This window comes from Falco punctatus, assembly GCF_963210335.1.
Source record: "Falco punctatus genome assembly, chromosome: 4".
NCBI classification, from domain to species: domain Eukaryota; kingdom Metazoa; phylum Chordata; class Aves; order Falconiformes; family Falconidae; genus Falco; species Falco punctatus.
Genome location: NC_137583.1, coordinates 13,869,444 through 13,895,551, shown reverse-complemented (window position 1 = coordinate 13,895,551; position 26,108 = coordinate 13,869,444). Strand labels below are relative to the sequence as shown.

General features: G+C 56.4%; 2 protein-coding genes across 6 annotated transcripts in view; both read right to left on the bottom strand.

Moving 5' to 3' along the window:
• Positions 1-59: 59 nt before the first annotated feature.
• On the bottom strand, positions 60-7,470 carry CPNE9 (copine family member 9). Of its 3 annotated transcripts, XM_080385659.1 has the most exons (20): positions 6,990-7,470; positions 5,374-5,414; positions 5,243-5,289; positions 4,868-4,971; positions 4,624-4,663; positions 3,845-3,921; positions 3,569-3,632; positions 3,350-3,453; positions 3,165-3,269; positions 2,776-2,817; positions 2,591-2,666; positions 2,468-2,521; positions 2,263-2,324; positions 1,932-1,978; positions 1,665-1,846; positions 1,322-1,449; positions 1,102-1,204; positions 967-1,024; positions 743-816; positions 60-628 (listed from the first exon to the last, which is right to left on the bottom strand). In XM_080385659.1, exons 1-20 carry the CDS (start codon positions 7,064-7,066, stop codon positions 476-478), a joined length of 1,638 nt encoding a protein of 545 aa, XP_080241785.1. In that variant the 5' UTR covers positions 7,067-7,470; the 3' UTR covers positions 60-475. The 3 variants fall into 3 exon arrangements, with proteins under 3 accessions (XP_080241785.1, XP_080241784.1, XP_080241786.1); XM_080385658.1 differs by having other exon boundaries at positions 743-1,024; XM_080385660.1 differs by lacking the exons at positions 4,624-4,663; positions 4,868-4,971; positions 5,243-5,289; positions 5,374-5,414; positions 6,990-7,470 and adding an exon at positions 4,455-4,586 and having other exon boundaries at positions 743-1,024.
• Positions 7,471-7,568: 98 nt separating this feature from the next.
• The window catches only part of MTMR14 (myotubularin related protein 14), a 34,352-nt gene continuing 15,812 nt past the window's right edge, over positions 7,569-26,108 (bottom strand). For 2 of the 3 annotated variants that reach the window (XM_080385652.1, XM_080385654.1), the window contains 9 exons: positions 25,194-25,279; positions 24,827-24,903; positions 24,526-24,562; positions 22,989-23,059; positions 22,309-22,358; positions 21,949-22,087; positions 19,015-19,191; positions 11,169-11,324; positions 7,569-7,925 (listed from right to left, as the gene is read on the bottom strand). In XM_080385652.1, coding sequence (XP_080241778.1) covers positions 7,748-7,925; positions 11,169-11,324; positions 19,015-19,191; positions 21,949-22,087; positions 22,309-22,358; positions 22,989-23,059; positions 24,526-24,562; positions 24,827-24,903; positions 25,194-25,279 — 971 coding nt within the window. In that variant the 3' untranslated portion in view covers positions 7,569-7,747. The remainder of the gene's footprint in view (positions 7,926-11,168; positions 11,325-19,014; positions 19,192-21,948; positions 22,088-22,308; positions 22,359-22,988; positions 23,060-24,525; positions 24,563-24,826; positions 24,904-25,193; positions 25,280-26,108) is intronic. The other variant, XM_080385653.1, reaches the window with a different exon arrangement.

The window sequence follows — 26,108 nt, the reverse complement described above, 5'->3', positions numbered from 1 at the left end:
GGAGCCCCGCCCGCCGCCCGTCCCCCGCCCCCCGCCCCCCGCCGCAGCACGGCAGCAGGCCCGGTTGGAGCAGTTTATTTACAGTCGGTAACGCGGTACAGGCCGCCCGCCGAGCCGGGGCGCTGCCGGGGGCCGCGGGCAGGAGCGGAGCCAGGCCCTGGGCCCCGGTGGCTGGCCGGCTGGGGCCCCGGGCATGCACGCAGCCCCGGGGGTCAGGTCCCCCCGGCGGTCGCACCGTGCCCGCCGGCAGCCTGGGCCCGGGCGCCGGCTCTGCCCGTGCCGCGGGACGGAGCGGCCGGGCAGGGGCGGGGGCGGCCGGGGACACCCGGCCCTGCCAGAAGAGGGGGGTCCCAGCGCTGGGCACCGGCCGCAGCGGCTAATTGTCACCGCGGGGGGGGCCGCATCCATGGCCAAGCCCAGGCCGTCAGCAGAAGAGAGGTGACACTCCTGGCCGACCCCACGGCCCCGGGGGGAGCTACTGAGGGGTCGCCCGGCGCGGCTTGATGTCGCGGGTCTTCATGTAGGAGAGGAGCTGCTCGGGGATCTCAGCCAGCACGTCCTTGGCCAGGCGGGCCATGCTTAGCACCTGGTTTCCCGAGTCATCCACGTAATCCCGAAACGGCACAAACTTCAAGGGGAGGAAGTTTGCAGCCCGGTTGGGAACAACCCTGCGGCTGCGGGGGTCAGCGAGGGACTGAGCATCTCTCGCCTGTGGTGGGACTGGGCTCAGTGCCAGTGTTACCTGTACGATGTCCCTCTCAGCGAACCGTCCCCGGGAAGACACCCGTACCTCATCACCATCCAGCTCCTCCATGGCTGGGAGGGGACAGCCGGTGTCACTGAGCCTTGGTGGGGTGGCCACCAGGGACAGAAACACCATCCTTTCCTCCAGGACACTGAAAGCATCCCGGAGGAAGGGACAGAGTTTCCACCTCCCTTCCCTGGTGTCTCCAAACACCAACTCACCCTCAAACTCAGCTGGACCCACTCCCACGATGATGATGGACATGGGCAAGGCAGAAGCCTGTGGAGCAGAGGCAGGGTGGCAGCTGTGGCAGCACCCAGTGTGGGGTGAACTCACAGTGATGAGGGTGCACTCACGGTGACAATGGCTTCCTTGGTCTGCAGCATGTCAGAGATGACACCATCGGTGATGATGAGGAGGACGTGGTACTGCGAGCCATCTGTCACTTGGGCGGCTGCCCTATAGGGACAAGGATGGGGTCCCTCCAGCAGCCCCACTGGCGTGGGACAGCTGGCCCCACTGTGAGACCGGTGGCATTTAGGGACAGCAAAGGGGACAGAGTCCCCTCGTACTCACCCAGCCACCTGGTTGATGACGGGGGCAAAGTTGGTGGGACCATAGAGCTGGACAGTGCGCAGGCTCTGGAGGTAGGACTCCAGCACACCCTCAATGCCAGCACAGTTGGGGTTGTCCACGTTGTTGTTCTGGGGGATGGGGATGGGTGCTTGGAGGGGGACCATGGCTCTCAGTGTCCCCCCCCGGCTGCAGGATGCCAGGGCAGAATGTGGCCAGGGTTCTTCCCCTCCCCACCCAGCTGCTGTGGGCACCCCACGGGCAGCCCTGCCCCACAGCTGGGAGATCTGGGTTCACCCTCAGCCCTGCCCCATGGTGGGGTGTTCCCCCCCACCCCAGGGCGCACCAGGGGGAACTGGTGGGAGATCTTGCCGTCAGGTGGGAGTTTGGCACCGAAGCCGTAGGCAGGGAAGAGCTTGTCGCTGTCGTAGTCCTGGATGATCTCCCCCACCGCCTTCAGTGCCAGGGCGTAGGCGCTCAGCTGGTAGGGACTCGCATAGTGCAGCGAGGTGGGCTGTGATGGCATCCCTGCGGCACAGTGCCTGTCGGCACCTGCCCCATGGCCAGCCCCACAGCCGTGGCAATGGGACACCCCCCCACCAGCTGCACTCACCGTTGGAGGCCGTGAAGTCAATGGCGACGGTGAAATTCAGCTGCGTCCTTGGGGGGGAGAGCAAGGCAGGCTGCCGCCCCCACAGCACGGGGGTGCTATCTTCCAGCCCCATGGCGTGGCGTGTCCTCGCCACTCAGCACCCATCACCTGAGCCCCCCCTTCCCCAGCCGGTGCCCCTCAGCCTGGGGCTGCCACCCTGCACCCCATCCCCATCCCCACTGCCCACTCATCACCCCCAGGCTCCACCTGCGCTGTCACCGCTGTCCTCAGCCCGAGACCCTCGCCCCTGGGGGGTCTCAGGGAGCTGGGAGGCACCCAGCCCCCCACTCACCCGCCCCGGATGTAGTCAACGAAGGTGAACTCGGACTCGACGGAGAAGGAGAGCAGTGTCACCTGTGGGCATGGCGGGGGGGGGGGGGGTGTCAGGCCCAAATCCAGCCCCCCACCCCTGGCAGACACAGCAGGGGGGGTCAGACCTGCCCCCCTCCCCCCCCCCCCCCAGGTGGGAGCCGCAGGAGTGCCCCAGCCCCACTCACGGTGCCGGAGTTCACATATTTCTTCTTCTTGCATTTCTTCCTGGGGTTCAGCACCTGCGAGCACAGGGGTGAGTTGGCCCTAGCGTAGGTTCCCCCCAGCCCCTGCCCCAGCCCCCACCCTACCTCGTACACCGTGAACTGGCTCTGTGCTCGGGAGAGCTCCCTGTAGCTCGTGGCAAACTCCCCAATGAAGTCGTGGCTGCGGGAGGAGCACAGGGGCGGCATGACCAGGCACCCCGGTGAGGGGCACCCTGGGAAGTGACAGCAGCACCCCAATGTCCCCTGCCACCCCATGGACATGGCCTCACCTCCCATCCCGGTCCCAGTCGTACACATCTATCTTCACCGTCCTGAAAGCAAAGGTGGGCAGTGGGTGAGTGGCCAGCCTGGCTGGCACAGCCCCCCCAGCCCCCCCTGGTTTGGGGACAGCCACCCCCACAGCGAGCACCCTGCCTGCATGCTGCTGGCAGAGCCACCCTGCCTGCCCAGCCTGCAGCTCTGCCAGGAGAGAAGCGGGAAATTTGGGTCATGGCGGGGGCCTTGGAAAGGAGGGGAATGCCTTTATGTAATTTGGGTTGCAAAAGAGGAAAAAAAAACCCAACAGGGACCCAATTTTGCACTGCTTGCTGCTATGGGGCCAAACCCATGAAGAGATGCTCATGCCCTGCTCCGGGCCACGGCTGCCCCGTCCCCGTACCGGTCGTAGTCACCATTGCAGAGGGCACGCACGGGGATGGTGAAGGGCTGCCACACCGGGTTGAGCGTGTTCTTCACCACCTCCGTCTTATGGCAGATGGTGAAACTGCGGGGACAGGGCAGGGTTGGGGTGCGCTGTGTGGTGATGCTGGCACCCTGCCCGCCCCACCAGGGCCCCACGCTCACGTGCCATCCTCATTGCTGCGGTAGAAGACGAGGAAGGGGTCGGATTTTCCAAAGAAGTCCTTCTTGTCCAGCTTGTTGGCACACAGCTGCATCGTGACGATGTCCTGGGGACAGGGACCATCACTGCTGGCCACCTCCTCACCCCCCACCCCAGCAGCTGCCCACAGCAGGGAGGCTGCACAGCCCCTGCCTTGCCACTGCTGGGACATGGGCACTCACCCGGCAGTTACTCAGCTCCTCAGCCAGCAGCAGGATGGTCCCACACCGCTTCCCTGGGACCCCCCTGGGACCAGAGGCACCCAGTCAGCTTGGAGATAAGGAGAATGGGACAGGGGCAGGAGGTGGGGTCAGGGCTGGGACTTGTGATCCACAGCTGGTGCTCGGCAGCATGGCCAGTGCCCCCAGCAGAGGACGTGCAGGGAGGTGTCCCATGGGGCAGGTGGCTGGGGACATGGTGTGGGACCCCTGCTTGCCCTGCCACGGGGTGTGACTCACGTGAGGGGTCTCTCCAGACGGCCTCGCTGGGACCCGATCACCTCCCCCAGTGCTACGAATGCCTGCCCCAGGAAGTCCTGCGGCCCGAGCACAGTGCTGTGAGGCCCTGGGGCTCCTGCCCCAGCCACCAACCCCCCTACCCTCCCCCCCAGCACCAACAGAACCTGCCACCCCACCCCCACAACCACCCCCACACCCACAGAACCTGCCACCACCTTGCCTCGGGGCCACACCAAGTGTCCTGAACCCACCCTGTGCCCCAAGAGCCACCACCCAGCCCAGAACCCATCCTTCACCCCCAGGGACCATCCCAAGTGCCCACTCCACATCCCCTGGACTCATCCTGTGCCCCCAGGGACAGCCCACAGCCCCGGACCATCCCTGTGCCCCCACAGAACTGCACCATGTGCTCTGGACCCATCACTCCAGAGCCACCCCACGTGCCCTGAACCCCTCCTGCACCCCTCAGACCACCCTACACCCATCTTGCACCCCCAAAGCCACCCCCATGGTGTGTTCTGGCCCCATCTTGCACCCTGCCCCACCAGGCACCCCCAGGAGGGCTGGGTTCCCAGGGCAGAGCAGGGGCTGATGCATGGCAGGCACCTACCTTCTGCCAGTCCCCATGGGGCACAGAGAGATGGAGAGCAGGTTAGAGCCCTCTGAGGGGCACCTGTCCCCCCTCGGCACCACCCACGTGGGGCACAGACTTGGGGTGCCCCACTGCGGCATCACACCAGGGTGTCACCGCGCATCCCCCCGGCACAGGCTGTGCTCACCTGCTTTAAAACGGAGCAGCTCTTGGAGTCCATGTTGTAGCTGGTGGTGGGAGAGCAGAGCCCTGAGCCAGTGCCAGCAGGGTGCCCCGCGTGCAGCCCTGCTTTCCCACCCCTCTGGGCTTTTTGCCGCCATATCCTTCTTTATTATCATTATTTATTATCCTTATTATCATTATTTATTACCAGCTGGGTGCTTTGTTCCACATCAAGCAGAGCTGAGCCCTTCCCCGGGCACCCTACTCACACATCGAAGCGGAGGTTTTGCTTCTCCTCGAAGTAGTAGTCGAGGACAAACTTGCGGACGAAGTCAGGGTTCAGGGTGTTGTCAATCACCTCAGTGCGCCCAAACTGCGGGGAGAGGGGTGAGGGAAGGACCCCCCCCAGGACCCCTCCCCATCACAGCTGCCCCAGCACTAATCCTGGCAGGGGATTAGTGCTGCTGGCAGGGCTGGATCATTAGCGTGGATGTGGAGGGATCATTAGCATGGATGCGGGTGGCCATATGGGCCTGTTTAACCCAGCTGGGGATTAGCCAGGAGCTGGGGTGCTGTGAGAGGCAGCACCCCCAGTGTGGGGCTGGGAGCCTCCCCAAGGACCTGGTGAGAGGGGCTGTGCTCACCTCCTTCCACTCGCTGCTTCCTGAGCCCTGCACAAAGAGGACCACCACTGCGGAGAGAGGAGCAGAGCCGGGCTGCTGTGCCATGCCCATGCCACGCCATGCCGTGCCCCCTGCCCAGCCCTGCCACCCACCTGGGTCAGACTTGGAGAAGGTGTCCATGTCCAGCAGGTTCCTGGAGGGACAGAGCCAGGTGTGAGCAACCTGGGTGCCACGCACCCAGCCCAGCAGCAGGTCCCCATGTCCTCCCTACCCCAATCATGGAACAGCACCATGCCAGAAGGCCGTGCCGGCACCCGGGACCAGGAGCCCCGGCACCCTGGGGAGACGTGCTGGCTCCCACCGCAAGGTTCAGTGAGACAGCAGGGTGAGCGGGGAGCAGTGTCTCCAGCGCTGATGATAATTGAACATGACAGGGAACCCATTTAGAGGATGAAACCTTCCCCTATGCCGCCGGCACTTCTGAGTGCCCGCCGCACCCCAGCAGCAGAAGCGTGGCTGACGGTGGGGCGCAGAAGTGAAAGGAGGCACTTAGAGCAGGGGGTGGGCAGCTGGTGGGGACCAGCTCTGCACCCCTGACAGCTGCCAGCAGAACGGTTGATCATTGCCTTTTGCACAGTGTGACACCGGAAAGTGCCGGGGACTGCAACCGGCACTGCTGGGATCCTTCCCTCACCCCTGGGGTGGCTGCACAGGGTGGGCTGGGGCATGGCTGGGGGCTATGGGGCTAAGCCAGCACCCCTGGCACCAGCATGCAGGAGAGAGACCTTCCAGGGCTCCCCCAGCAGCCCTGGGCAGGGCTGAGCCCTTGGGGGGCTGCGAAGCCGAAGCCTGCCCCTGCTCTGGGCCATCTCCAGGAGGGAACCCTGGCCCCTGCCTGGAGCTGCCAGGCCCCACAGCCCCTCTGCCTGCTGCCCGGGGATGGCAGGGGCTCAGCCGCAAAGAGGGAGCACAGCAGTCCCTGGCCCAGACTGGAGTTTGCAGAGCTCGGGGATGGGCCAGAGCTGCCCATCTGGGCAGGGGGCTTTGTGGGGCCAGCCCCAGGCTTTCCCTGACCCCCGGCACAGGGATGCTGCTGCTGCTGCCTGGGAGGCTGCCGGTGCCGGTCCCTGTGGCCAGAACCCCCGGCCGCGGGCAGCGGTGCCTCTGCTGGGCTATATTTAGCCGCTGACAGACTGGCTCAGCCGCCGCTGCCTGCCCCGCGGACCCTGTCAGGGACCGGAGGCACCGGGCAGCATCTCTCCCGCAGCCCCCGTCCCGCCGTGGCCCAACGCTGCCCACTCCTGGCCCCGCTGCCCCGCACGGGGCTCGCGGAGCCGGGCGGAGCCGGGCAGCCTGCCTGCGGCCAGCACTGGCACCCTGCGGCCCCACCAGCGGCACCCCCTGCCCCGCCAGCATCGCCCCGCCAGCATCACCCCGAGCGGGGCCGTCCCGCACCCCAGCCCCGGGTGAGGGCATCGCAGCCAAGCCGCGGAGCTGTGCCCGGTGCCAGCATCCCCCGGGACCCCGCGGAAGGGACGGGACGCGACGCCTCCCCGCGGGTGGCAGCCGGGCACACGCCGTGGCACCGGGTGGTACCTGGAGACCGAGGGAGCCCCGCAGCCCGCCCCACCCCGGGGCCGGGGGCTGACCGGCGGGCAGCGGGATGCTGCAGGACACGGGCATCCCGCAGCGCATCCCCGTGCCTCTCGCACCCACCCGCGTCCGGGCACCAGCCCCCGCCCGCTCTCCCGCCCCGCTCCCGGCTCACCGGCAGGACACGGTGAGCTCCACTTTGGTGCCCGGCACGCTGCCGGCCGCCGGCTCCAGCGCTCCCGGAGACGCCATCCCCGCCCGGGCGCCGCCGCTGCTCCGCGCCGCCTCCTCCCGCGCCGCCGAGGCGGGCGCGCCCGGGGGCGGGCACGGCACGGCACGGGCACAGCGGCCCCGTCCCCGTCGGCAGCGCCGCCCCGGGCCCCGGAGGCGGGGGGTCGGCACCGGGGACTGGCCCGACTCCCGACGGCTCAGCCCCGGGACAGTGTCCGGGCTCGGCTCAGCTCAGCCCCACCGGGACCTCCCGTCTGGGGCTGCGGACTCCGCTCCGCTCCCCAACCCGGTGCGGCGGAGGCTCAGCCCCCCCCACCCCCCCGCAACTCCCGCCCCGCCGGGGGCTCCCTCCCGGTCCCGGCTCGGTGCTATTTCGGTGCCGCCGCTCCCGGAGCGTGGGCCGAGCTATTTATAGCGAGCGGCGCCCACGGCAGCGCGGCTCCCGCCGCCCGGCTCCTCCGCGCCGCCCCCCGCCCCAGCCCCGCCGCCCCCCGCCCGCAGCCCAGACAGGAGGCAGGAGAGATCACAGCTCGGGGGTCTTTACTGGTCCGAGCCCCCCGCGCTCCCCCAGCCCCAGGCAGGGGTGGGCGGCAGCAGGTGCTGGGTGCTGCGGGTGCCGGCACCGGGAAGGGGGTCCCAGGGCTTGGCCAGGGGGACCCGCCAGCCCTGGGGGTCTCCAGCCAGCGGTGGGGAACGCCGCGCTCAGAGCGTGCTGCTGCCTCTCAGTCCCACGCCCCGCACGAACTGCTCGAGGAGGCCGCCGATGGCCCCCGAGGGGCTGGGGGGCACGGCCTTCAGGCCGATGGTCCGGCTGTAGCTGGCCAGAAAGGCAGAACGCACTTCTTCCAGCCGGGACTCGCGGTCGCTCGCTGACACCAGCCTAGGGGAGAGAAGGGGGAGATCAGTGACTGCCGCCATCCCTCTCCCCAGCCCAGCTCTCACTCCTGATGCAGGGCAGGAGGCTGGCAGCAGCGCTGGGGCACTGTCCACAGCACCAGCAGGACTGTGGTGCTCAGCTGGCTCTGCCGGTCAAAGCAGCACCAGCCCCAAAAGGCTCTGGCTACAGTAGCCGGTTGCCGCCTTGCCCAAGCCAACCCAAGCCAACCCTCCCATGGAGCCCCTCGCAGCCCCAGCCTCCCGCTCCCCCCCAGGTCTCCCACACCACGGTGCTGACGAGGCCGTGGTTCACACGAAAGCGCTGCTTTCGCCAAGCGGGTGCTGGCTGACGTCAGCCCCTGCACCAGCTCCCTCCCCTCCTCACATGGCGTTCCCAGATGGAGCCTGTCCGCACGTGCCATGCCTGGACAGTTGCTTCCAACCTATTTGCCACCATCCCTCGTTTCCACCAGTCCCAGCCTCTGGCGCTTGTGCCGGCACAGCTAGCTTTGGGGAAGGGGAGAGGAGAGGGGGCAGCCAAGGTGACAGAAGCCCCAAGGAGCGCTCCAGCTGTGGAAAGAAGAGAGCCAAGCGGCATTTTACTTCTGCTCTATGGCACAGCTGCTCTCTGCAAGCAGGAGGGCTGTGTGCAGAGTAGGGCACAGCTTCCCCCGGGACCTGCTCTCCTCTCCAGCTGATCCACCCACACGGTTAAGGGCTGGGGGAAGAGAGCAGAGGGGAGGTGGTATTTCAGTTCAGGGAGCAGGGGAAAGCAAGACTAGGGTTCAGAGGGAGCTGTTCCAAGGGCTCCAGCCTGAAACGGTCTTTGTTGCGGTGCTTCTGCGACGTGCCGGTGGTTCCCAGAGAGAATAAGACATTCCTCAAAGGTCACTCCAAGGGCACAGCGCGAACCTTCCCCATAAAAAATTCTCTTTAATCTCTCCAGCGCCTGGGCTGGCTATAAATTGGCACAGCTCATTTGAATGGAAGTGTTAACCACCCACAGCCAACAGCTTTGGTCCGGAAACAGCAGCAAGAGGATATGGTGGGAGGCCTATAAACAGCAAGCGATGCTGAGGCAGCCAACCAGGCCGCTGTTTACAGTGTCTGATAATAAAGAGAAGACAGAGGGCAAAGGAAAAAGGCAACATATCTAAACACATTAAAAAGATGCTTTTTTGGCAACCTAATTAGGACGTGGAACTCGCAAACCTGCTAGCATTAAAAATAAGCTACGTGAAAGCGGGACTTACTTGCACCCAAATAGAGTGATCTTAAATGTCACACACAAAGGTAAGCGAGGGCGTGCAGCAGTTAGGTCTCGTGTCTTCTGGCTCTTGCACCGCTTTACAGAGCAGGTTTTGTATTTAGATTTTTAGGTTACTTTCATGGAGTGAGACACTCCAAGGTGCAGGGTCAAGCAGCTAGCCACTGCCTGACACCCAGCCCTGCAGACCGGCTGCACCATTTCACTCTGAGCAGTTCAAACAGGGAGGCAGGTCGCGTTTGCCAAATCCATGGTGCTTTGCCCTGCGACGCTTCCTACAGCCTGCCCGCTTGTCTGCAGCTTGGGGTGCAGGATGAGAGGAGGCTGTCAAAGCCCCAGCTCAAAGTAAGCCCTGACAAGCCCCACACAAGCACAAGAAGTAGGCTGTGAAAAGCATACCTTCATCGAACTGCTGCCAGCTGAGATGTAAAGTGGGAACTTAAATGGAATTTGATTTTCAAAAAATTCATACTGTGCTGGCCTGCAAAAAACTGGGATAAACCCACAATGGGCTCCTGAGCAAACAGAGCTAAGAGCAGAGACAGAGTGGAGGCCCTGGGTTAAGGTCAATACAACATCCTTGGGATCTCTTCACCCCTTCTTCCACACAGCGCCTGGTCCCAGCATCTGAGCATCCCACAGCTCTAGTGAAGAGCTGAACAGGGCAAAGCACTTGCAGCATCTGCCGCACAGCCAAGGGAGCAGCACTGATGCTGTTCCCCTCCCTTTGAAGCAGGCTGTCCCAAGCAGCTGGCCTCCAAACCACACGAGCCTATGGTCTAAGCACAGGCAGGTTCAGAGCTCAACTTCAATTCACACTTCTCTACTGAATTCCCTATTCTGACATTGGATCCAACTCCAAGGGCAGCAACAACTTGCTGGGGATCAGCAGTCACCAAGCGCAGCCAGGTTCAGGGTACAGTAAAGCAGTCACCAATTCAGATGCCCATTCTTCAGTCCCTTCTGCTCCCTCACCCATCTCCAAACAACTGCAGGAGCAGATCAGCCATCCTTATGAAAGGAGGAAGCAAATCCTGGCCAAGCCACGTCCAACACCTCTCATGATTTTTTCATCTGCCAATTCATGGGTCTTGCAGCTTTGTAACTTGGGGCAGCTGCTCTGCTCAGTGGCCCAGCACACAGCCACATGAGAAGGTGAGCCAGGGCAGCTAGCCTGTCTCACAGGAGATGTTGGTTTTCATGTCACTTGCCCTCTGCCTCCAAAGCACGTACTCAGATCTCGGTAAGAGACTGCAAGCGTTTGGCAGCACAACTCCAGCACAGCTAGCTAGCGGCAGCCTCTGATCTGCCATTTCAGTTTCTTGATTGAGAGCTTGCAGCCTGAAGGCACAAGCCAAGGTTCTCCTCTAACAGCAATTAAAGTGCATCTCCTGTCTTTCAAGCTTCCTCAGAGGTGGCTTTCTATCTGGGGAGGAACATTTGCCTCCCAGCCATTTTATATGACAAGATGTGGCAGGCTGCAGGGTCTCTGCTGCTCTGCACTGGCCAGACACAGCACCTGCAGATGATGCTGAGTGTGGTCAGACAAAATTTGGGTTACAGAAGGAAAGCCCCTCTCCTGTTGCAGCAAGGATCTGTCCCCAGCGGGGAGATGGAGATGAGCAAGATCCAAAAGCAAAAAAATCTGGGTAACCAGTCCTGTCCTTACAAGCATGCATCCTCAAGTGCACTCAATTATGCCCAAATTCAGCATCTTCAGGGGAGGAAAGCCTCTTCTTCCTGCAGAAGGCAAAGCATCCTCCCGTAATGAGGCAGAGAAAAGGTGGGTTTCTTTCCGAGTTCAGCACAAGCAAAGAGTGCTCAGTGACTGAATTTGTGGATGGAAAGCATCAAGGCAGGGAAGACGGGACAGTCTGTTATGGGCTCCCAGGCCTCTTCGGAAGTGTCAGGGTGATAAAGTTCCAGCACTCGCAGCCAGCTGAGAGACCCAAGGAGAGATCCTGCATTTGAGACACTTACAGGCAAGTGCAAGGGAACTCATCCGGGAAGCTGCAAGGGAGAGAGGCGTCTGCGCTCAGGATTGCCTGCTCCCGAATACTGCCACACCCTGTCACCATCTGCCAGCTGCCAAAGTCTGTGGAAACGGAAGATCCGGGCAGAGAATGGTCCGCCGATCTGGGGCAGAGAGAGAGGGAGACGGCGCAATCAGTCAGGTCATTCAGCCACATGCCTTTCACTAACGCTGGTGCCAGGGACCTGTCGGGCTGCCTGCCAGCAGCGCCTGTGCCAGCAGCTTTGACACTCAGGGACCAGGGTGCAACATGCAGCTCTGGCTGGGCCTCTGGCCAAGCCTTTCCTTTGAAAGCGAGGTGAGAGCCAAGCTGGCTGGGGCTGACAAAGCAGCAGGAGCACACCGGGAGCTGGACAGGACAGAGCCAGCAAGAAGCAGATGGCCATGCAGAACTGTGAAACCCATCAGCAAGATGCAACAGCAGGTCCTGCCCTGAATCCCTCACAGATGTGGCTGCTGTGCTGTACAGGGGGCACTCCCCTGTTGCTTGTTGTAGCTGTCAGCACATCCCAGGGCAGTGGCAAGGCCTGATGGAGAATCAAGGTTGTGACTTGGTTAGTGCTGAGAAAGACTTAGAGATCCTTGGTTCGGCAGCCGCTAGAAAGCAGATCACTCAGAGGCATTAACACCAGACCTGAACAGAGCCAGTCACTGCTCAAGATGTCCCCAGGGCATCCCCACCACCACCCAGCATCTGAAGATCTTTTCATTCCTGTGCTAGAAGAATGGACTGTGCCAGAAACCAGGTGGCAAAATATCGAGGATAGGAAAAATAGTCAAGGGAGGGTAATTCTTTGATGTATGCAACCTCCTGCCAGGAAAGGAGGAAGCATGAAATCTGGTAAGTGAATCTGAGGAGTCCCTCCAAAATCTCAGAGAAGAGGGCACAATCACTTGAGACTAACCCAGAGCTCTTGGCTTCTGGGGAGCAAGCAATTACTGTGCCCTGCTTGCACAGCAGAGCATACATAGCTGGAAGCACAGCCTGTGGCAGAGCTACTCAATTACACACCATCAAGATCTTCTAGATAATTTATCTGAGAACTGCTGGGCAGATAGCAGTGCACCAGCTCCAGCTCTGCTGGGCCAGGTACTTGCACGCTGTCTTCACAGCTAAGAATAGCAGTGGCGCACTGCAGCTGCTCCCCAAGAGACCAGGAGAACAGCTAGAAAGACAGGATCTCCCACAGCAAGAAGGACCTCAGCAAGACTGGAAGGCAAGGGTAGGGCAAGAGGCACAGCAGGAAACCTATTTGCAATCTCGATCTAATTCCAAGCCTGCTATTTAACTAGTCTGATCGATATGGCCAAGTTTGAGATGTTTGAAATGTGGTCCTGAGCTGGCTGCCGAAGCAGAGAAGGGGAAGTCACACAGCTCCTTGCCTGTCAGCTTCCCATCACAGTGATGATGCTCCTGTAACTTGGGGGTAACACTGCTGTCTGGAAGTTCAGGCTCTGGAAGGGCACCACAGCAGAAAATAGGAAGAGCAGAGCTTCAACTGCCTTGCACAGCTCTTGTTCTTTGGCTGCTCAACGAACTGAGGAGTGAGGTTCAGAATAATGGGAGAACCCCTTCTTGCAAAAAGGTGTTTTTCCTAGAGCACGCAATGCTGCAGCAAGGACAAGAGTATTTCATTGAAAGCAAGACTGCAGTGTATACTCTTGGGAAGACCTTTTGAAGATCAGACAGGGATAACCTTCCCTGGGATGTAAGGAATTCGTAAGGGAAAGGGAGCAGCTGTTCAGTGACATCTACTCCTCTCCCTGCCTTGGGAAGATAAAGCTGAGGAAGTCAGTGTGAAGGAGAGCATTTGGGCCTAGAGCACGGTGCCATGCTGGAAGCACAGTAGGAAGAGTGCAGAAAGCCAGGGAGAAGCATAGAGGAACACTGCTTCAGTGCAGAGGGAAGAGGAGGATGTCACCTCCTGACAGTACAGCACAGCCAGACTGGAAAAATAGCAGTATCACACACAGTGACAAGAATTTATTTCAGCTAAAGCAGTAAGGAGGTCTGCAGGCAATGGACTTGGGCTGGAAGTAGACAGGGGCATGATTATGTCAAAAAAGTAATGAGCTGCTGAACAGAGGATAGGTTTGGGGCCAGGCAGAAACAAAGGTTTTGAAGAGGGCAAGACTGGATGGCGGAGGAGAGATTGGGCCACAGCAGGATCTCCAGGTGAAGAGAACAGAGCAGAGCTCTGCAGTTCTTGCAAAGGGAGAGTACTGTCAGGAGCCTGCCTAGAAGACTGTGCCCATGCCACGCCAAGCAAAGGAGTAAGACATGATCCAGGGCCCCAGGGACAGTAAAAAGGTCCCCGTGCCTGGTATCATCAATCACACTGGTCTGTAAGTCTGTGCTGAAGATGAGCAGAAAATTTTCCTGCTTTGGGTGTGCGGCCTCAGCTTCCAGTTGCTTGTCACCTTCCATGGTTGTCAGCTAAGATCAGACTTAGATCTTATACCACCTCTTGGAGATCTCTCAAGTCACCTCTTGAATCCTTTCTTGAACAGGCTGATAAAAGCATCGTGTACTTTCCACAAGGAGCCACTCCTGGCGGCTTCCTAGCCCTCTAAGCCTTCCTGGGGTCCCTGGCCCTGCCAAGCAGCTGTGCACTTACTCAAGTTACATCTACCCTAACAGCACAGGAGTCTAGGAGTTCAAGGCAGCCAATTCTGTGTCTCACCTCCAGGCAGCAGAATAAACACTTGTTGATTAATTGAATAAGCTGATTGACTCTGCAGCGAGTCCAGGTCATCTCTCTCCTGGCTTATATATCTGAGCCTAGCCAGCAGAGCTAAGAGATCGTGGCAGACTTTCCCCTCTATCCCCAATACCTCCTCAAGGGAGGCTCCTGAGGCAGTGTCACAACCAACAAACATCTTGAAAAACCTCAAGAGACAGCAGAGGCCAAGGCTGGGCAAGACAGGTGGGGAAGGCACGGCATGGGAAACCTTGCATTTGCACTGCAAGGACAGCAGAGCTTCTTAAAAGCTGAACTTGGCTTGAGACCAAAACCAGATCTCTAGGGGAAACGTATCCCAGCACAATCTCATCAATGCTAGAGGCGAAAGTCTTCCTGTTATTTCTGTCCCTGAAGGCTCCTTGTAAAGTCTTGCTGCAGAGGCCGAAAAAGGGCTTCAGCGAGGCCCCCAGAGCAAGACAGGCTGCTGGGACACCAGGACCAGTCCCCAAGCCTTTAAGAACAACACATTTGGAACACATTACAGCCATGCCAGAGGCTGGCTAGCTGTGAGGGCAGTGTGGAAGGTCTTGGGAAGCAGCCGGACAACTACAGCAAAGCTGACATGGTTAGGGGAGATGAGATACAGCAAGCCTTCAAGTCGCTGTCTCTGCCACAGACATCTAATAGCAGACAGAAAGAGAATGAAAGTGAGCTTCACACACCCACCTCTTCAGGTCCATGAGTGGGAAGAAACTCCCTCAAAAGTGCAAGATTAACAAAATTAGATTAGCAAAACAGAGATGAGCTGCAAGCTGTTCCTTCACACAAGGAAGGACCTCTAGCAGGCCATAAACTGGCAACTCCTAGCCTGGAACGGTTCCTTTTAATTAGGTCAGCGCTTCCCATGCAACATGCTGCACAAGATAGAGTATTTCAGAGCACATGGACACGCGCCTACCAGAGGAGAGCCAATACCGGAGGCAGAGCAACAGTCAGGGATCCTTCCCTTTCTTAATATGTAACTGAGATGAGTGCCAAGCGCCGACAGCTAGGCTCTCATCCTGCCCTGTGCTGCCCCCGCTCACCTGCCATATTTCTACACACCTAGGACTATTTGGGAAGCAGCTCATTTGCCAGCATATGCTCTGTGCCTCAAATCGAAGCGTTAAGTAGGTACTGTGTGCACAGGCAGACTGTGGCAACCTGGAGTAAAGGGCAGCCCTTCCCACCTTTGCGTGGGAAATGTTGGCAAGGAGGAGCTGGCAGAAAGCTGTGCTGAGAGCCCTGGCTGAATCCCAGACAGCTCTCTACAGGCTGTGTTAGTGCCGTAACAGCCTGAGCAGCCAGTCCTCTGCGAGCACAACTATTTCTGATTGCAGCAGTCATGTGCCAGCCGGCAAGCCCATTTTGTGGCACAGTTGTGCAATAATTCCAGAAAACATTCCTGTAAACAATTCCTGTCCCGCTGTGGTCACTATCCCAAGCTGTCAAATTGCAGTTACAGCTTCCAAGCCAGGTGGCTGTAAGAGCAAGACACAGTGTGCTTGCAGTTTTAGCATGATCAACACAACACCCAAAGCCAAGGGACGGCAGCTTCTCTGTCCCTCTCTGTGCTCACTGCACTCCCCCCAGACCCACAGCTGAACAGTCTGCAGCCCTTTAAGTAAGAGGTCTGTGTGGCTGTTGATCAAAGCAGATCGTCCACAATTTAACTCCTGAAGACCTCAACTCTCCAGATCACAGTACTTTGGGTTTTGTTTAATTGACTTAGCAAAAGCACATTCAACCAAAGATTATCCAACTGCTAATCCACATTAGCGCTACGTACACACACGCTAAATCCCTGACACAGATACAGGGGTTTCCTGCAGTGTCGTGGGATGCTTAGACTGTTAGTGTCAAATGCAAACACAGAACATGGTTTGCAAGCCGCTACCCACTTGCACGCAGGGAGCTCGATTCAATGCACGCTGTCTGCCATACTCGGACTCTGCTTGTAGAACAATCAGCACCTTGTCCTACTCTGTAAATAGGCTATGCAGTATCTTCATGCATGTTTGCCCTCAGCAGATGTGATCTTACCATCGCATTGGGGTAAGCTAAGAATTTGCCTTTGTTCTGCTTTGCCTAACAAGAACCATCCTGGGATTTACGGATACCCAGGACCTCTGGATCAGAGCAGGACTCAGAAGACCAGCTGGTGAGGCACTGTCAGCACCGGACTGCTGACATGGCCTGGTCAGGAGAGGGGCTTGGCTCCCACCAGCTGACTCCGCATTTGTGACTCCTTCCTTTGGGACATCACAGTTCTCCTCCCAGGCTCTGCTCATCTCTCTTTGCTGGCTTGCCTTCACGTTCCCTTGCCTGCCAGCACCCAGACTGGGCTGTTTACGTGAACTACCTTAAGGTTGCCTGCTGGCATTTTACAAGCAACCATTTTTCCTCAACTGCTGCTGCAGTGGTTAAGTGTTTTGTTGCTATGGCCACACCACCAGAGGATTAGGAAGTCAAGTACAATAGTTTCTTCATCTTAGGAGCCTTGGCTGTTAACCCTGCCAGCAGCACTGTAGAGATAAAGTTATTTTTGGCATCCTGATCAGTCTCTGTGCTCCAGTCTTTCCATCCTAGTCCCACCACTTTTCTGGGGTGAAGGGAAAGAATTTACCTTTTCCTTCCATCACAGATACACTCCTCTTTCTCCACCCGATGGGATCCATCCTTTTCAGGATGGAAAACGGTGGCTGAAGGTACTGTGATATCCATTACCTGCATAGAGCTCACCAGACAAATGCAGATTAACATAGTCCAAGCAGGGAGACCAAAGCCAAGTGGTGACATAACCCCTCTCTTGGGAGAAAACATACCATGTTCAGGCCCCCAAAAGTGCAAGTCATGTCAGCGTCTGACAAGGCAACACGCTGCTCAAGCCCTCAGCTAGCAGAGCTGTTAGCAGCACTACCCCGGGGAAGGCAGGCAGGGCACAGACTGACTGATCTGGCCATGGACTAGGAGGCGAAGGAGCATGAATGTGTCAGACAACTTGGTTTGGAAGAGAATCTTAGTTCAGCCATTGCCTTGACAATTCCACCCACCCCTGCAGGGTCTCTAGGCTTATTTCCTCCAGCCTGCACACTGAGAGGAGAGGGCAAACCCAGCTGATACCAGGGATGGAGAGCATGCAGGTGTACAGTCTCCACCCAGCATAACTGTAGCAGGCTAACCATCTTTGCATGCAGCCAATTTCACCACTTTGGCTTCACAACTGATTCCCTTCTCCTGTCCGCTTGGTTCCAGGCTGTGTGTGGTGTTTGCTCCCCTTTTATCCCTTATTATCCCATCATGTATTTTTTTCTAGCTGAGCCCTTCACACTGCCTTGTCCACAAAAGTCAGCAGGGATTGGGAGTGAACTGGTGCAACCTTGCTGCATTGAAGGGTTATGATGGCTTTGTTCCACAGTAGGAGCTATCATAAAGGTCAGAAAAATGTTTACAGTGGATTTCACAGAATGTTTACCTCTTACTGCAACTCCTTCTCAGGAATATTTATGGGGCATAGGGAAAAGCCACCCCTAGGGACAAGCCACCCCTAGGGACTCTGGCCCGGAAGTAACAAGTTCCCCCACCCTGCTTGCCTGCTGCCTCAAGCCCTGGAGATGCTGCTTCTGAACACCTGACACCAACGGGCACTAACCATCCAAAAGCTTACAGACACCTAATCCAGACACAGCCAGACAAAACCTGCTGGCTTTAGCAGCTCCAAGCCCCTGGCACATAAACCCCAGGGACTGGGTGCTCAGCCCCTTCAATGCTTACTCCGTTTCTCCTCTTCACTCTCGCAGAGCAGAGTCTGGCTGAAGCATTATAAACCGCTTCTTCCACAGCACTGCTGCAAGCTCACCACCAGCCCAGCGCTAAGCAGCCTGTCAGGTCTTGGGAATGGCGTGAGACCACACACAGGAACTGCGGCACTACCGTCATGAACAAAAGCAGCCCCCAAGGCAAGCTGTTCTCTTCCCAGTATTTTCTTCTTGGGAGATTTGTTTCATTTTACAGAGAACGTGGAGGTAGGTCCCAGCAACAACTCAAAACCATTCCATTGATCTCTTTTCCCTGGGGAGAACAGTAGCATTATTTATGAAAACTGCCAGATGGTGATTTTTCTCCGGAATCAAGGCACTTGGTAAGAAAGTCTGATATATTTTCAGTGCTTTACTTGTTTGTAATTTTATTTTCCACGTGATGAGAGAGTACTAAAATTTGGCTGGTGGCTGTTTCTGAAGGGAATCACTAGAAAAAGACTCACTGGAAAACCTGCAGAGACTACACAAGCATTTGATGCTGTTAACAGCAACCTCTTATCAAGAGCCTCTTTATCCGCTGTCGGCCTAAACACACGGTGTCTGCTCCACAGGCTCTGTTCTTTCTTCCCTAGCCTAGCTCACCACTCGACTTTGCCCTACCACAGCATCAGACTCCAGAAGGGTGCCAGAATATCCTTTGTTACGGCATGAGATTAGGATCAGGTCCAGGATCCCCATTCCCCAGTGGGAACACACAGCTTTCCAGGTGAAATCCTTTGTGCCGGCACAGTGCTCGCAGCTTGCTCCCGGCAGATTCTACCTCTGCTTGCCACCAGCACCCAGATTTTTTTCCAACCTGCAGTGTCAGGAAGGTCAGCAAGGCGGAAAGGGGGAGAGGAAAGATGCGGAGTGAGTTCTGCTCGGTTTGAAAGGCTTCCTCCCTCGCACAACACAGCCATTTCAAACCCCTGTGGACGCCTTTAACAGAGGAAGCGCTGTGAGCTCCAAGCATGCAGGATGCAGAGATGCCAGAGCTCAGGAGTTGAAGCATGCACTGAGGGCAGGAAGAACAGACGCCTAGCTGTTATCAGCACAGTTCCTCACTCCTCTAAATGGGCTGAGGCGGGAGTTTCTGTGTTTAATGGCCAGCATTTCACACAAGCTCAGGCTAAGAGAGGAACAGGCTTCCTGAAGCTTGTTTGTAGATACGCGTATGCTTCAGGGTTCTTAGAGCCACACAAGTGCAGCCCTGCACTCCCTTAACGAGACACTCATTTTGCTGAGAAATGCTGTACTCCATCCCATCTCACCTGGATCTGGGCACTTCCAGTGGGCTGCTTCCAATCCTCAGGAAGTTATCAGAATGGGTTGATGAAGAGGAGCTGGAGGACTTGACTTCGACCATCCCGGCAGAAGGCAGCCTGTCTTCAGACTGCTGTGCCCTGCTCCAGAGCACGGCTTGCGGTGACGATGCACAGCTCTTCCTCCTGTGGGATGGAGGACTCGGGTGAGAAAGCTGGCTTTCCCACATACTCCAACTAGGAAGCCTTTCCACAACAGGCTGGATTTTACCCCAGCAGCTACAAGCTCCTGTTCCCACAGAACCTGCCCTCCTCCCTCCAAAGGAACCATGAGTCACGGTAACCGCTCAGTGACAGGGGTACACTGAGCTCAACCCATCTTAGCCCATTCTTTTATAGATCACATCCACGTTACCTGGAAATCAGAGACAGGAGAATGCATCGGCCCACGCGAATACAGCGATTGCTTTGTTTAGTCTAGCTGTAAAAATGCCTCAAGCAAGGGGCCTCCCAGCAGGGAAAGATCATTTCAATCTGCTCTAACTACAGAGCGCTATCAGCCGAGGAGCTCAACCCAGGTGGGCGTTCGTGCACATTGATGAGGGTAACAGGGAGACAGCACCAGCGTTATTTTCCCCACACCTCTGGTGTTATTTTCGCTTTTAGTGATTCTCTTCAGGCATCACTGACCACACTTCTGACCACGTGCTCAGAGCTGACAGTCACTCCAGATGTAGGTGCACTTCAGTCCTCTCCCTGTCTGTGCTGACAGCCCAGAACTGCTCTAGCTGCTTTTCTAGCCAGCATATTCAGACTTGGGCATGATTCACTGTCCATTGCTGCATCAGGCCTTAACTTGCAGTACGAGCCAGCTACATGCCAAACAGGCACACGTATCTGGGACTAATTCATATCACTGCTGCTCCATGTTCAGAAGATTTTCTTTCTTACATCAGTGTTTTTGATGTAATTTTTTTTTTCTCCTGGAAGAGTCCCAAGAATTTCTCCCCTTCCAAAACCACAGTGAATTGGGCAAGGATGTCCCTATATACACAAGTAAAAAGGAGAAGTCTAAAGCAAACATACTCAAGGAGAAAAGATGCTGTTCTTCCTGAAATCTGGAAGGGCATCTCTTTGAGCTTTGAGATCTTGAGCACTGTCAGCTACTGCAGCTAAAGACAGGCTCATTGTACAGTGGAAAGCATGATATCCTCTCCATTTCTTGAAGTGTGTCCACCCTCAAACATCACACCACAGCCTCTCCCAAGCATTATTCATCTCATGTTATTATAGCTGCCAACATCTCCAAGCACAGCCTGCAGAAAAAGGCTTGTACAACTGAAAACCCAATGCCTCTCCTTGCAAGGAGACCTTGAGGCTACCTGTTTTCAGGACAACACAATGAAGCACATCCCCTCCTCTCCCCTGTCACACTATGCACAGCCCAGCTCACCCAGCTTGTATCAAGCCCTACCTGTTCTCCACAACAGTCTCAACAACCTCCAGCAAGACATCCATGACCAGTCCTCTTGCAAGGCTCACAGCCTTCCCTTCCCCAAGCTCACACCCACAGCACGGGCCCAAAGCATCCCTGTGGTAGCAGCAGCTAGCCCCAGTACAGCCCCACGTCTCCAACACGAATGAAAGCAAACCAGAGTTAGAAAACACATCACAAAACCAAGCTGTGATATACACAAGTGCAGCAGATCTTTTCCAGCATGCTCCGGTCACTTCACATCTTGTGAAAATCGTGTGTAGGTTTTGTGCTGCAGAGCAACACAAATGCTTCCAGTTTACTACCCTGCAGCCAGGCAAGTGGAAAGTTATTCTCTACTTGCTGCAGTCACTCTGCTGTGGATAGGAAGGCTCTGTGTGTTAAAGAGGACTCTGTGCCGCTCACTTGGCAAATGCAGTTTAGGACTCCCCGTCTCCATTTTGTGATTCTGCAGGAAGATTCTCTCTTCCCCTCTTCTCAGCGTTTTATAAATTGAATCGCAATGTGCTTTGGAAAGGCTGCTGCCACTAGCATGGCTGCAGGCTCAGTCCCAAAGGACTTTCAACTGCCTCCAGCACAACCCAGTTTTAATTTAAAATAATTGCAATATAAAATAGCATCTTCACATGTGCTGAGGGAGAGGAGAGAAAAATTAAACTGAGAGGGGCAACCCTACAGCAAGGTTCTGAAATCCCCGAACAGCACCAGAAACTCCACAAGCAAGCACAACGCCCGTCCCAGAGCAGCAGAGTCACCAGATACCTGCCCCAGTCCCTGCTTCCAGACAGCTACCTGCATCCTCAGGTGACTCCTATGTCACCCTCTATCAACTGGGAGCACCAAGACTTTCATATTCCCCCCCCAGAAGCATCTCTAAGCAGTGCTGCAGGCAGCAACCTGCTTTCAGCTCACACACCTGGTGCTGTTAGAAGGGCTAAACTTTAGAGGGGATTCTTGGCCACCCAGCCCACTTACCACGAACTGCAGATATTCCCCTGTATAATCTCTTCCAGAAACTGATTAGATTTCATTTTAGGGCAGCTAAACTGTCTCTGTCTTTCCCCGGGGGAGGCTGCTGCCAAATGTTATTTTCCGGGTAGTTCGGAACCATCTTTTAAAAGTAATGAAATCCTTTCTGGATGAAGTTTAACAGTGAAAGTGGTGAAAATGAAATAAAGCTGCTTTACCCTCATCAGGGGACAAGCTTCAGGAGCATCCCTGCAGAAGCCTGACAGTCTTGAACATGGGGTGGTCTCCAACTTCTGGTGCAGCTCTTGTAGCACAAGTTGCAGCAAAGCCTCTGACAGCCAAATTCCTCCCTCCCCTCTAACAAACCCATGTCACAGAGAGCAGACCTGGAGGGTGAGGGACTTCAGAAGTATATTTTCTACCGTGCTCAGAACCTGCACCTTTTGCTCTGCAGCCCCACTGAGTGGTTATCTCCTCACCATGCTGCTTGAGCCTGTGCTCCTGCTGGCATCAGCTCCACTGCTTCATAGGTGAAGCTCCCAGCTGCTCCAGGGGAGCTTTCCATCCCCAGGGAGAAGTCACTGCTCAGACTTGTGGTGCTGCCTCGATCTCTCTGTTCTAGAGAAAAGAAAACACAGCTACCTGGAGACCAGCTTGGTCTTGCTCACCTTCTCTCCCTTTAAGCAATACACTTCCCCCGTGCCCTGGGGCTGGTTCTTGTGAGGCCCCAAGGGAAGCACAGCCATTTGTAGTCACCTTGAGGCTGGAAACCCAAGCCCCCCGGGGTGATCGACCATTACCAGCACCCAGGGACACCGATGCCTGGCAGCAGCACTCACTGAGCATGCAGATCTCTTCCAGGGTGAAGCCAGGTGGCAAACTCTTCCTTCTGGGGAAGGAAAGACAAAGTTACCTCAACCACGCTTCAGCGCTGCGTGGAGGGTGGCCATAGCCAGATCTCTGTAGTACCCAGCAGTATCAGAGCAGTGAGGAGTTAGCTGTGCAGGGGCAGAGGGAGGGGATGGGGCCGGTGCGCAGTATCTGACTCTCCTAACAGTCCCAGCCCATATCCCCTGTGCTTTGAGAGGGTGGCAACAGGCTGCAGGCAGATGTGCTTATTCAGTCTCCAGGGTGGGCTTTATTTCTTTCTGCCCCTCCTGAAAGAGGAAGGGGTTAACGTTTAGCGGTCTGTTGAAAAACAGCCACCCCGCTCCCCCCAGCAGTGCCTGAAGGAGCTTGCTGCACAGCCTGCTTCAGCCAGAGCACATATCTCTGGGTTCATCCGTGCTAAAGCAGCCACGGACAGTCATTAAGCAGAGAGCACATTTCAGCATGGACAGTTTTTTCAGAGCACGACGTGGCACCTCACAAGCCTCGTCCCCATTTTGCAGCCTTCAGAGTGCAGAATAAATTAAAGAAAACTGGGCCAGGACACCAGGGTTTCCATCTCCCCAAAGAAACAGCACTAACAAGCTCCCTGGCTCTGCAGCCCATGCAGCAGCAGGCACAGGCTCCTTACCTCTGCGACTTCACAGCAGAGAACTCCTCAGAGGTGATGTGCTTCAGAAAATTGAAGCAGAAAAAGAAAATCTGAGCAAAGGGAGAGAGAAGAGTGGTTCAGGAATGAACCCGAGGCTCCATGCAGCCTCTTATCTTCACGGGGAGGTGCTGACGAGGAGATAGCAAGAAATCTGCAGCTACCAGCCACAGGCTGCCACCATCCCATCCTGGGCCTTCTCTTACACAAACCGACCCTCTGTTCTCCCTGCCACGGGGAGGCCCAGAAAGGAAGGTGTATGACAAATCCCCTATCAATGCCTCGCATACATGCCGCAAGCACACGGCAGGTACTTATGCCATCAGTGCAGAATGGAAAAGAGATGGCCCCCATCCTCTGCTTACACACCCAGGTAAGCAGCAAGCCCAGCAGGACTAGCGGGGTTAGAGCTGCATGCTCCACCTCCGCACCACAGCTGTATCACACCTGGAAGCATGCGGTTCCCGGAGCATCTGTGGTCCCAAGCTCGTGCCCTGCCACGCATGTCTGCTCTGTGGTATTCGCTCCGCGGTGCCTCTGCCACCCCATCTACCCGCGCAGAGCTGAGCCCTTCTCCTCCTGCCACAGGGAGCAGGGAGTGCTAGAGGCAGCCATGCACCCCTCTCCTGTTGCAGCTGCCAACTCTGCCCTGGGCCAAGCAGGCGGCAGAGCAGAGCAGAGCTGCCGGGCTAGGGCCAGCAGAGCTCTGGGAAAGGAATGAATGGGAATAACAATACCAACACAGGGGTCCTGGACCCCTGGAAGATGGAAAATAGGCCAGGGTCCTGGCTCTGCTGCTCAGAGGCAGGGGATCCCCTAGTGAAGTGAGAGTCTGAGGAGCAGGGGATTAACAAAAGGCTTAGACATACTCCCCACCTCTCTATTTATATCAAAAAATCGTATTACAGTGAACTGCATCTACAGTCAGAGCAATCATTTTTTTGCTATTAAACAGTAAAAGTTTCGAAGAGAATTAGTTGCACTAATTTTAACTGCCTCCCAGACCCACCTGTGTACCCACAGATACACCCCGCCAAATACACACACTGGAGCCAGCACAAGCTGCTCCATGAGCCTACGATGACATGCAAACCACATGCAGCTGCAGCATCCAGGCAGGAGGGCTGGCACTCAGGACAAGCACGCCAGACTACACAACTTTATTTACAAGCTCCCAGGAGTCACATGCCTTAAGCATCCCTTCTCATTGCTGAGCTGAACAGCAAGTCCTAGCACCCTTTCACCAGGGGCCTGAACACTAATGGCACCGCAGGGGAACCGGCAGGACTAACACCCACCAACCAAACTGCAGACTGAGAGAAAAGCATTCCTACATACCTTATGCATCAGGAAGTGATGGGATAGGCTCCTGCCTCATCTTTCCAGCACCTGAACAATCTTTTTAGAGCCCAGCCAGACCACTGATATTACCAGAAGCAGGCAGTGAATGCTGCTACCATAAACAAGTACCTTGAGAACAAAAAGCAGTGCTCATCCACTGCCCCCACCAGACACTCACCTCTTCTCCTTTACTGAGTCGATCGACTAACATGTGCCTGGAAAAGAGAGCAAGGGAAAGCTCAGTCAGACGCAGGAAGCCAGAATCAGCAGAAAAGCACAAGCTGTCAAGAACCGCCAGATGCCTGAGCCTCCAGGTAAAAAAAACAAAACAACCAAAAGCATCAGCCTCTCTTGTCACAGCTCATTGGGAATTGCCCCAACACCCACCTTTGGTTGTGAGCAAACACCAAAGATGAGGCCTGAAGGCTTCTAGCCTGCTATGCAGGGATATCTGTGCGAGTAAAACTTAATGTACCTACCCAAAGAGAAACCAGTCATAGGCCACTGTCAGGTAAAGAATCTCAGATGGCTCCAGCGACGTGTGGATCAGCCCATCCTGCAAAGCAAATGAGAACAACCTTCAGGCAGCAGCCCTGGGCACATGGGAATTCACAATCTACTGAACACTGTCATGCTGATCCAAGATGCCCAGCTTGCTCTACCTGCCTGTGATATTGTGTCTGATGGCAGGACAGCATGTTGGGCTCCACATCAAAGCCAAACCACACCTCTCTGAAGCCAAGACAGTCAAAAGGAACATTAACTGTTCTACCACCACCTCCTGGTGACACAGTCACCCTCCAAGCAATCACCCCCAGGAGCAGAGCAGGTCAGCTAGGTACTCACAGCCCATAAGGAGAGGCGCAATAAGGAGATGAAAAGCGGAGTTCGATCCCAGCCGGATATACAGTGCACCAGGAGCCCGCTGTCATCTTTTCCAGAGGTAGGAAGAAGAAAAAAAACGGATTGTGCAACAAGAGCAACAACTTTTCTTTATGGCAAATCTGTAGAGACAAGCTACCCTCCATCCCCACAGCCCAGGCTCAAGCACAGAGCTCAGCCACCAAGCCAGAACATTTTGTCTTTCATATGGCAGCCAACAAATTGCTCAGAGTGTCCTGGGTTGTCAGCAGCCCCAGCTGATGTGCTGTACTGGTTCTGACAGCTGCTCAGGACACGAAGTCACTAGGTATGAACATCACTTTGCTGCGCAGAACATACACCTACGCAGCTGCAACTCACCATCACAATGTATCCCCACATCAGAGAGAAACCTGCTCCAACTCACCACTTTTTCAGTCTCACCAGCCTTCCTACCGATATACATTGAGCGGAGCCACACACAGGGCACAAATCCTGGGCTCTCCACAAAATTTGCAGTGTGTCCCAACACAGCTGCTGCAGGAGTCTATTGTTGGCCATGCTGGCGGAGCCAGCCACAGCTCCATCTGTCCAACGGTGCTAGGTACAAAGTCACAGTGCCCAAAGGGAGTGGGATGCCAACACAGGGCAATATCTACCCTTCAAAGAGCTGGGGTGGCTGTGGTGACAGAGGATGGAAAGGGCTCTTAAGTAGGCACCTAATGAGACCCTGAGTTGGCGGGACAAAACACAGGTGTCGAGCAAAATAAGAGCTGGAGTCAACAAGCAGAGGAAAAAATGTTTCTTTTCTTCAGCTCTGAAGTAGCAAAACATTAGGTAAAGTTTTCAGATATCCCTCCATCCTTGGGAGGAGAGAGTTTTCAAGGAACCAGCAAGACC